Below are 12,115 nucleotides of genomic sequence, written 5' to 3' on the forward strand. Positions count from 1 at the left end.
CGTGGGGTTCTTGATGCAAGGTTGAGTCGGCGGGAAGGGTTGATGAAGGCTTGAGTGCACGTTGAGGTGGCTTGCATGGAGGAAAAGTTAGAAGGAAAGCATGCTCTGTTTTTGACAAGTGAAAATAGAGGCCTCTTAGCGTGCGATGATGGCTTGAGTTTCACAGTGAAGGGTGGCGGCAAAGTGGGTGGAATCGAGGGAACGTAGAAGGCTTGCATGGTGGTGGTGTGAACAAGGCAATGGCTGGGTGGTGCAAGTCCGTGGGGGTTAGTGGTCTGCAGGGGGTCTCACAGTGACAGAGTGCAGTTTTGGGGTTGAGAGGGTGAGCAGTGGCTCGTGGGTCCATCTGCGAAAGCCACAGGTTGGCGTGATGGTGGCCGTGCGGAAAGGTTGGCGATGCTACAGCAGTGAGTGATGGCCCTAGGCTACGATGTATGCATTGAGGTTCGCAGTGAACGAGAGAGAATCTGAGAGGGAGAACTGAGAGTATGAGAGAAACCGATAGAGAGAGTTTTTTGGGAGAGAACTTAAAAGGGAGAAAACAATAACTACAGAGGCGTGGGGAGGTGGTACTTGAGGTGGAGAGGGATTCGGAGGTGTGAAAAAAAAAACTGAATGAAAAGATATAGGAGGAGTAACCGTCGGGATCCAGAAAAGAACGAAAAAAAATTGAAAGGGTGATAGCTTACCTAAAACGGCGTCGGTTTCTCATGAAGGCTAGGCTTCCATCTAGTCTGGGCTTGGGTTTCAGTTTTCATGGTGGAACCGGTTGTTACACCACATCTAGCGGCCGCAAGGGGAGCCGTTGATAGTTTTCTGGCATACTATGGTGGATCACGCTTGAGTTTGTGGTTTGCACATCCACCCTGATCTAAATTGCATTGGTACCATGCATCTAAATGACCATCTGATTAACTGATCTGATCTTATCTTATCTTGCACTTGAACTTAAGATAGCTTACATGTCTTATGCACATGAGATGCATGACAGAATACATACATAATTATAATTTCTAAATCTGAACATGATGTTGAATGACATGATCGTATGCTATGTCGGACGACATGTTTGCATGAGTGGTACAAAAAAATGGCTGTCAAAGAACTGGCGCTGATAATAATCTATATAAGCTAAATTGTGATGATCCTAATTTGTGATTACATTATTTACCTCGAAGCGTTAATCCAATATTTTCGGCACGTAATCGGTCACCTATAAAAATAAACAAATAATTTGCGTAAATTTCTAATTAAACATGTGATTTTATTTAAAATCTAAACTACTAAAATATCCTATATTTTCTAAACCTAAAATCTTCATAACACTAAATTATTCTCAATTGTTAATCCTAAAAAGGTAGGGGCATTTTTGTAATTTAACTAAGCCACCTAAAGTTTATGCTACGGGTTGCATGCATTCGGGATTGGACTTACGCAAGAGGCAGTGGGCTTACCATGAGATAGGCAGTGCAACGTGAGGCTGGGTTCCCCTCGACGGTGGCAAGCGCGGTGGCAACTCCTACAAGCTAGGTGACTATACTACTGAGAGAGTGTGTGATGAGAGAGAGAGAGAGAGGCAACATGATGAGAGAGAGATTTCAGGAGGGTAGAACGCACGGCGTGAGGGAGATACAGTTCCCATAATTTTTCTACGATTTTTCAAACTATCTCTATCACTGCTTGAGTTGAAGATTCTTAAGGCCTTCTTCTTGAGTAAACCAACCTTCAAAATCGCAGGCATCTGTTAGGGATAAAGTTGAGTGGGTCTAGCCCATTGAAAACCTATCACTAATAGTAAGGGAAGAGATAAAGTCAAGAGATAAAGCAGGGAAGAGATAAGCCGAAAGAGATTGACTCAGATACAAAATGCTAAAAGCGACATAAGGTAAGTAGGACATAACTACTCCAGAGAAGGAACTATCTCTATTAAGGAGGACATCTCTACAAATCTATGGGCTCTCTCTACGACTTCTCTACGCACAACCTCCACCATACACACTGACTCCAAAGGATCTTCTCTCAAGGGAGGCATCATCTTCGACCTCCTAAAATATTGTAAAGTTTCCTATTATATTGGATTTCCCCCCAAACAACCCATGAATGTTGACTTTATGCCGAACTACGTAAATCTATGTATCTCTCTCTATTTATCTTTGATTTGCTTATTCACTATTTATTCTCATGGATGTACATTTAAGCACCATATTGACGTCCAAACCACCGTTGTGGGTCAGACATGACTCTTTCCTCCATTCTAGCCACCTGTTGTGCAAATTTATGCATTGACAGACATATTAATATATACACAACTTTGTCACTTGTAAGGATGCATTGAGATGTATAAAGTTTTCATAAGCTAGATTTTACAAGTTTAAAACTTTGTAAATTTGGAAGAATTGGAGAAAGAAATTCTTTTCTCGATATTCATACAAAATGAAAGTCAACGTACTTGATATTGTTGTTAGTGTGCTTGACCAATGGTTTAACCTTGAGGTCGTAGCGTTTTGGATGTGAAAATGAGCTAAAAAGTTGTCAGATCAACTAGGTGAATGTGAAAGACCTTCCTTCTTAAAAATTTGTATGACCAATAATATAGCCTCCAAGGGTTAATACTAAGGCTTCTATTCGATTTTATCGCCCCTTTGAGATCGACTACAAATGATTTTAAGTGCTAATTAAACAAAGGGTGGCCAAGTGCTTATTAGATAAGTGTAAACACATTTACACCTGAGTTTGGTATTTTATAAGGAAAATGTTATGGGCAAAGTGCTGGAGTGGAAAGGTTGCAGCCTGCATAGCGATGATGGCAGTGGGCAAGGTGTTCGTGGATGAGGGTGCTTATGTGTGTTGGAGACGGAAAAGGAATGTGTTAGTTGTTAGTTATATTTGAAGAGTAATAATTGGTACGATGTCGTATTGTATTGCATTAGTTATTGGATTTGATTAACGGAACGTTGTCGTTTAGCACTTTTCATTCTTATTGATTGTAAGCAATCGTTTCTTACTTACTAAAAGTGTAAGGGACGTTGTTAAACATTGTTGTTTCATACAAATACTTAGTATAAATAAAGATGCTTGGAGGGAAAGCTCGAACAGGAAAAAATATATTGAGCAACTTGATTCTTCTCTCCCTCCTATTTCCTTCTCTCTTCTTCTTCTCATATTCTTGGAGAGTGACTCTCTCAAAGTAGTCGGTTGGGTCCATTACAGAAAATGATAGGTACACCGATAAAGTATACCTATCATTTGTACTGATTACTTTATTTTTTATTTTTTAAGATTTATATTTGTTTATTTTTTAGTATTGTGTTTGCTTATTTTTTTATATTTTTTTAAAACAAAATACATAAAAAATGCTTTAAAAAAGAAACAAAAAAACTACACCGTCAATACTTTTTATCGATGACTCTAGCACCACCCATTATACAATGGTGCATGGCAGATGAGTTTGCCAAAGTCACCTTAGATTCCACCTTCACGTGGATCATATATTGGGTCCGGCCATTTAGAAATTTACTATCTCCAAATACTACTAAGACTTCAATTTGCACACATAATTGTATGAGGAGCAAGTTAATTGACATTCTGGATTAATTCAATGGAATTTATTGCAAAGATTTTATAAGACTCATAATAAATTAATTAAAAAATATTACTTATATGTTATTGCATATTTATATAATTGTAGTTATCGCGTTATCATAGAAGTATCTTTTGATCGCCCTAATTGCTCGAGTATAAGTTGTACACATGTTTTGTTTTCATGAATACCTCATATCTTGTCTACACACTCCTTATTTTTGCACTTTTATTTTTCAATTTATGTTTAGAATCTAAGACATTCAAGCTTTTTTGTTGCTGAATGCTGGTTGCTATTTTTTTTTTTATATGGAACGTAATACAATGCTGCCTGAGTTTGTCCCCTCAATTTAACTGTTCATTTATTTTTTTTTATTTTTTTATTTTTACTTAATGGTTAAGAAAATGACTATTAGTGTATTAGTGTTTTTTTTTTAATTAAAAAAAATACAATTTGCACTAATATATAAGGGCACGCCCAGGGGTCAAATTTGGAAGGCATAGTAGCACCATCGATCCTTTTTTTTATCTGTATGGTTTTGGAATATAAATTTGTTCAACTATTGGGATGTGTTTGTTGAGTTTTCACTCAAGCTTTAGGTATGTTACTCCAATTCTTTACATTCTTTTTTTATCGTTAAGATATGCTGGCATGACTAGTACTTAAATTGCTTGATTTACATCTTTCTTCTTTTCTTTTCTTTTCTTTTAAAAAAATTGTCTATCTAACAGATGTTGCTTATATTATAACTCAAATGGGGTTCCTCTATAATTTGGCTTTGAAAAAAACGAAAAGTTATTCACATTGAACACTATCTAAATTAGTCTACGAAATATAAATGGAAAAATTAAACCTAAAATAAAACTTTATAAGAACTATGCTTAACAAGCACAAAAATTTATTTAAATGGCCTTAATTTTCCTTATTAAGTGATTGAGGTAAGGACATATATATGCGTGACAATTTATTATATGGAAAGGCTATCATCCAACAAGCTTACATGAGTTTTCAGCAAAGTAAGTAAGAGCTCGAATTTCTTAAGGATGCCCTATACAGATACTTTCATAAAGCAATGATTTCACATGCTCCTCAAAGATTGGAAGGCCATGGTTGTCATCATAATTATACAACAATGGAACCATTCTTGCAATATTAAGACAAGCCTTACTAAATGTTTGTGGAAATGGATTTGGAAAGAGGCACTCCTTGTTTAGGCACTTCCATGCATCTAAAATCATATTGGCAACTTTCTCTCGTGCCTCTTTGATTGAACAATCTTTGTGTTCCTTCATGTAGTACTCTAGGTATGATCCATCCCGACCTTCTTGCTTCTCATCCTGTACTTGCACGTACATGCCATGTTCGTGATGAAATTTTCACCAAGAGAGCATGCATTTGTAAAGACTTATTCATGTAACTTGCATACACGCAAATGCGATCACTTGAGCATGTGCATGCAAAAAATAGATTAGTATGTGTAAAGCATAAATTATTAAGCCTTGTCTTTTTGGATGAGTTTATGCACAACTCATATGGAAACAAAATTAAACTTTCCATGGCATCACTCTTTGTGCGATCTAAAGGACATATCCCTTTCTTTTACTTTGATAATCGATTTTGCATTCATGTTTTCAAAAATTTCTAGTCAAAGGAATAATTATGAGGCAGTCTTGAAATGCATAAATGTGGTACTCTAATCCTATCGCTGCATGATATGCCATTAAGATTTAATGTTTATATGAGAAATTTTAATGTCATGACATCTTGTGATAGAATGTCCCTTTCTTGTACTTCAATAATTGAATTTTCCTTCCTATTTGCAAATAACCCAAATCAAAGGAATAGTTATTCAGCAATCCTGAAGTACAACACATGATATATCCATTCCATCCCAAAATAGCATAGCATGTCATTAAAATTTAGTACTTATGAGGAATTTTAATGTCATAACATCTTATGATAGGAATAGAGTATCACAACATATAGGCAAAGGCATAAAAACTATACCTAGACCACTATTTTTTGGATACCTTAGCAAATCTATTGGACTGTAGGGAGTATCTTTAAGATATAATGGCCAACTTGTCAATGTTGATCTCGAAAATGAAGGATTGATTATTATATGTTATCATTGTTGGTTACATTGGCCACTACCCCCAAGAAAAGGTTTTTTCAATTCCTTAGAACACTTTGGGTGCATGCTAACATAGTGTACAGTAACCCTCTACAGTCCTCCCTCATGCCCCTATCAACCCTTAGTAGCATAAGCACCCTCTCCATCTACACTGACATATTTTCTCTCTCACCAACCAATTCTTCAACCTTAACCTCAAGAATCCATAAAAATCAATAAAAGCTGAAAACTCAAAATCCTTGAAGCTTGAATCTTTGTTTGCCACTAAGTTACCATCGGCCACCACAACTCGAAAGGACCTCCCCTCATCATCCACCAACTCCTACATATATGTATATTCCCATCAAGATACCATCAACTCAACCTCATTCGATGCCTACCAGTGCGCCCCGTTCCTTGTGTTAAGGTCTTTGCAAGGTTCTGTGGTGCCTCATCAAAGTATAAGTGCACATGTGGGATATATGTATAAGATCGCAAGGAAAAGTATAGAGGTTTGGTCGGTAACTAGACCTTGCAATACCAGAGTCTAAAACACATTTCAGAAATTATTACTGTCATTCCTCATAAACATTAACATATAGTTATATACAACCCAAAATGGTATGTTCATCGCCTAATAGGCGGTAGACCGAATACAGTTGGCCCCCCTTTCCAAAATACTGAGTACAACTCGAAATAATGCACGGTTCCTATGACAAAGACAGGCCTCCATCTTCAAGGTTCAAGCAAGGTCGGCTTTTCCTCCTTGGGCATCACTCATAGTTCTAACTCTACATCAAAGTCTATAGTTCTGAGAGTAAAATCATAGGTAGGTTACGCAACCATGACAAAAATTGCTAATGAGAGATAATACTCCAGATGATGCAATGAACAGTTCGTGTGAATAGCGAAAGGACACATATGTGCATGCTTTGGCAAGGAATCACCCTCTGAAGAGCTACCCTCTTACGCATTGTACTTTCAAGCATGAGTACTATTCAACCGAGGAATCACCCATCGCTTGAGTAGGTCAAATCCATAAAAGCATATTGAATTCACTTGATACAATTTGCCAACACATAGAGATTCATCACATAGATATTTGTCACACAAACATTTCATCACTTGATGGGCAAACAGGGCATTAGTTGCTCCACCACTTGACATCGAGAAAATCCCTTCTATCCAATCAACATGGTGCAAGCGAACTCGTATGTACCCCAACATAGGTCGGCTCTCACACAGAGACAACATGTTGCACTAAGGAATGTCTACCCAAACAACCAACTCAAAAACACCAAAACATGATACGCCAGGGGGTTCTGCATCCTAACTATCAAGTGAGGCCAACACGATACCGCCCCACCCAAATCATTCACGGGGAATCCCTCTACTCATTGAAGCTCGTGGTGACATCTTGTAGGAATGGGCACAGGGCACTCCATCCCGCCCCATGAAGATTGATGCATGACACACATATTTACACAGAGATATAGATATACACATTGGGATCACGAAATAGTGAAAAACAGCAAACACATTCAAAGTCTCGAAAAACAAGAAATGAATATAAGATAAACATAATGATCCAAAACATATTTATTCATATCAGAAAGGGGAAGGTTACAGAATATGCAAATGCCTCTTACATACAACAACATTCTATGTACAACACTGACAACTCTTCTGAGCATCTTTTGCATTGTTCCAGAAAGCTCCTATATCTTACACAAGTAGTCCTTACTGTTGCTTGCCCCAGGCGAGAAACCCTTGCTCCGAGTACTTTTTTTCGTCTTGGCGACACTCCTCCTCTAATCTCCTTCGCTCACCTCTAATATTGCTCTCTCACATCATTCCTCTAGGAATCAGCGCATTATTTCTGGTGGTGTTGCAATCTTACAAGTAGTTATCTTTTCTCTCGCAATGTCAATTCTTCTGTAAGTCCTTGACAATGTGTTCGAAGAGAATCGGTTTATGGCTTATTTATAGGCATGCCCTCACATAGAAATTGTCCAAGTCACCCTCTCATCGTGTGCTACTGCTCATCATTACAAATTGAATAAATGCAAAAACTGCTCCTGCATGACCCGCTTACTTTTACAAGTGAACTTTTTGTTTCCCACGTATCCCTGATTTACCTTTACCAATGATACGACTTTATATCACAATCTTTGCAACTAGTCATACTGGATTCTCCTCATAAGTGAGATTCAGTAGTAGTGGAACTAGATTTGGTTCAATTATCCAAGGCTATTGGTTTCCAAAACTTATTCTAAACGAGGAATCGTGAAACACATTGTGTATTCCCTCATACTTTGCAGGTAATGCCAATTGGTATGCTATTGAGACGACTCTTGCCATTATTTGGTATGGCCCAATATATCTTGGGTTTAGCTTTCCTTTTAGTACAAACCTCTTAACACCCTTCATAGATGATACCTTGAGGTACACTCAGTCACCGTTCCCAACGGTCAACTTCGTCCTATTGTCAGCGTAGCTCTTCTGCCTACTCTGAGCTATGGCCATCCTTGCTCGTATTTGCTTGACTTGCTGAGTCATCTCCTGGATGATTTCTAATCCAATTACCTTGACTTCCCCCACCTCATACCAACATATCAGCAATCTACACTTCCTACCATAAAGCGCCTCGTAAGGGGCAATTTGGATAGTCGCCTGGTAGCTATTATTGTACGCTAATTCGATGTGTGGGACAAGATTTTCCCAAGGTCTTTTAACATCCAATACACAAGCTCTCAATATGTCCTCCAATTTTTGTATCGTCCTTTCCAATTATCCATCAGTTAGAGGATGATAGGCATTATTGAACTTTAGCTTGGTCCCCATCGCCTTCTGTAAAATCTTCTAAAAGTGGGAGGTAAACCTCAAATCTCGGTCCGATATATAGTCTTAGGGACTCCATGTAATCTAACGATCTCCCTTGTGTACAGCCGAGTGAGTTTATGTAGTGTGTTCATAGTGGTGATTAGTAAGAAGTCAGCACTCTTAGTCAACTAATCTACAATCACCCATTTGATGTCCTTCCCATAGGGGGTTCTAGGCAATCCAACCGCAAAATTCATGGCTACATCTTTCCATTTCCATTCAGGAGTAGGTAAAGGTTGCAGGTTCCCTCCCGGCCTTTGGTGCTTTGCCTTAACCCTTTGACACGTAGCACATCTCTCGATGAAGCGGGAGATATCTTGCTTCATTCCTTCTCATCAAAACCCTTTCTTAAGATTTTGATACATTTTCGGTCATCCAAGGGAGTATCAAGTATGGCTAGGAATGAGCTTTGACCAGTATCCGTCCTAAAATCTCTGAATTAGTTGAAACCACTTTCCTCCCTTTGAACAGCAAGGTCCCATCCTTGCCCAAGCAGAAATGCATAGGTCCTTCGCCTTTACAAATTCTCTATTAGATCCTTAGCAATTCCAAATCCTTTTCTTGCTGGCCCTCCAGCTCGTCGAAATCACATACCTCAATCTGCTATAGGGCAGTGACAATCTCTTCTAATGGTTGGTCCTTTATCATCAGGTATCTCATCCTATCCAAGAATGAGTCCACTTACAAGAGATCTCTTGTGTCTCCCATTTTTTATTTGCGACTAAGTTGGCATTGCCCGGGTGGTACTTAATTTCACATTGATAGTTGCTAATAACTTCTAACCACCTTCGTTGTCTCATGTTAACATTCTTCTGGGTAACGAGATGCTTTAGACTCTTGTGATCGGTATATAGCTCGCATTCTTCATCGTATAGGTAGTGCCCCCATATCTTCATGGTAAACACTATCAAAGCTAACTCCATGTAGTGAGTTGGGTAGTTCCTCGTGTGGTCCTTCAATTGTCAGGACTCATAAGCTACTACCCTACCTTCCTGCATCAAAACGCAACATAGGTCGTACTTCAACGCATCACTAAATGTTGTAAATGGCTTATGAGGCACAGGTAAGGTTAGAACAGAGGTTGTACTCAACCTTCTCTCTAGCTCCTTGAAGCTTCGTTCACACTTATCGGTCCAAACAAACTTAACATTCTTCTCCTCATTAACACTATGAGTAGACTCGACAGTCTAGAGAATCCCTCCAAAAACCTCCAAGCTAATCCTAAGAAAATCCTCAGCTCTTGCACAGAGGTAGGTCATTGCCATCCTATTATCGCTCAATCTTACTCAGGTCAACCGTGACACCCTCCTTGGATATCACATGACCAAGGAACCTTACCTCATCCAGCCAAAACTCGCACTTGCTAAGCTTGGCTTACAACTAATGGTCCTTGAGTATCTGAAACAACAATCTTAGATGACTCTCATGCTACTTAGCACCTCCAGAATATACTAAATTGTCATCTTCTAAGATTACTACAAATAAATCCATAAATGGCCGAACACTATTCATAATGACCATAAAATCCACTAGGGCATTAGCTAACCCGAAAGGCATCATCGTAAATTTGTAATGGTCATACCTATTTCAAAAGGCTATCTTTGGTATGTCTTTCACTCTTTAATCCTCAATTGGTGATATCCTAACCTAAGATCAATTATAGAAAACATTGTTTCTCCCTACAACTAACTGGTCAAATAAATCATCTATCCTTGGCAATGGGTACATATTCTTTATAGTCACCTTATTCAGTTCTTGATAGTTAATGCACATTCTAAGAGTCCCATCTCTCTTTTTCGAAAATAGTACCGGTGCTCTCTTGGGTAAAACGCATGCCCTAATAAATCCTTTCGTCAACAACTCTTGTAGTTGACCCTTTAGTTCCTTCAACTCTGTTGGGGCCATTTAGTAAGGATTACCCTAGAAGGGGGTAATCATGAAAGTTCTCTAAAGACCTCTAGAAATTCCCTTACCACCGCCATATCCTCAGCTTCCTTGGGCTCTCTCTCCTTAAGCACTAGGTGCATTAAATAAACCTTAGCCCCACTCGTTAAATCCTTTTTGGCCTGAAGAAAGGTAATTACCTCTGGCATTGACCTCAACTTACTTCTCCAGAAGATCCTATCCTCCATTCTTGGCACATGGAATGTCACTGTTCTCGATTGGCAATCTAAACTCACAAAATGCCTAAACAACCAATCAATCCCTAGAATGACATCGAATCCCAACATGCTAGATATTATCAAATCTACTTCCAAAGGGCTCCATCTATTTCTAAAGGACACTCTCTAATTACCTTAAGGTAGTATACTATCTCTTGTTGAGTAGTGCTACAGAAACTCCTTGACGCATTGGTTCTACTTGAAGAACAATAGCTCTGACGAACGCCGTAGACACAAAGGATTGGGAAGCTCCTGAGTTAAGTAATGTGCTCGCTTAGAAGTGCGATATTCTAACTAGCCTTGTGCGGTTTACTACTTATACTATTTACCTACAAGCATGATTAACTAGTCGTAAACTACGGTTTCTTACATGTGATGATGCCTAACTCTTGGGTCTTTGGGGCATCCTCATCGACTGTCCAGGAGCGAGTGTGTACACTTTACCTTGCACAACTTGCCTATGGTCTCCACGTCCTCCACCATGTCTGGCTCACTGCAACGATGGCTCTTGGGGGCAATCCTTCGCATAACGTCCTATCTGCCTACATTGAAAACATAGGATCGGAGTCTGTCAACAATCCCCCTCATGGGCTCTATGGTAATTACTACAAACTTGTATCCTTCCTCCCATGCATACTCCAAGAGTGGTTGCTAGTCATCCTCCCATCCTAGACACAAAGTCATGAGGGACACCCGAGTAGCTCCCTTCACCCAAAAACGTCCTTCATTTTAGATTTGTGGGTATAGTCAACTGTGGAAGTGCACGTGTGGGATATCGATATAAGATCGCAGCGAAAAAGATAAAGGTTAAGTTGATAACTAGACCTTGCAATACCATAGTCTAAAACTCATTTCAGAAATCATTACTATCATTCCTCACATAGATATCTGTCACACAGGCTTTTCATCACACAGACATTTTGTTGCCTAATGAGCAAACAAGGGATGAGTTGCTCCACCGCTCGACATAAGGGAAATCCCTTCTACCTGAATGACATTGTGCAAGCCAACTCGCCTATACCCCAATGTAGGTTGACTTTCACACAAAGATAACATGTTGCACTAGAGAATGTCTACCCGGCCAACCAACTAGAAGACACCAACACGTGATGCACTGGGGGATTCTACATCTAGACTAACAGGTAAGGCTAACATAATACCATCATACTCCAATCATTCACTAGGAATTCCTTTACTTGTTTGAAACTCGTGGCGATGTCTCGTGGGAATGGGCACTGGGAACTCTGTCCTGCCCCATGAAGATTGATGCACAATATACATTCTTACACGATATAGATACACACACCAGGATCATGAATCAATGAAAAACAACTAACACATTAAAAGTCTCAGAAAGGACAGAATGAACATAAGATA

At 39.1% G+C, this 12,115-nt stretch overlaps 1 protein-coding gene across 1 annotated transcript in view; it reads right to left on the reverse strand.

The window, feature by feature from the left end:
* Positions 1 to 4,256: 4,256 nt before the first annotated feature.
* LOC109004686 ((3S,6E)-nerolidol synthase 1-like) overlaps positions 4,257 to 12,115 on the reverse strand; it is a 28,473-nt gene continuing 20,614 nt past the window's right edge. Inside the window, exons 7-8 of the mRNA XM_018983315.2 lie at positions 4,628 to 4,917; positions 4,257 to 4,284 (exon numbers count right to left, since the gene is read on the reverse strand). Of these exons, the coding sequence (XP_018838860.2) occupies positions 4,257 to 4,284; positions 4,628 to 4,917 (318 nt within the window). The remainder of the gene's footprint in view (positions 4,285 to 4,627; positions 4,918 to 12,115) is intronic.

Source organism: Juglans regia, chromosome 4 (genome assembly GCF_001411555.2).
Source record: "Juglans regia cultivar Chandler chromosome 4, Walnut 2.0, whole genome shotgun sequence".
NCBI lineage: Eukaryota > Viridiplantae > Streptophyta > Magnoliopsida > Fagales > Juglandaceae > Juglans > Juglans regia.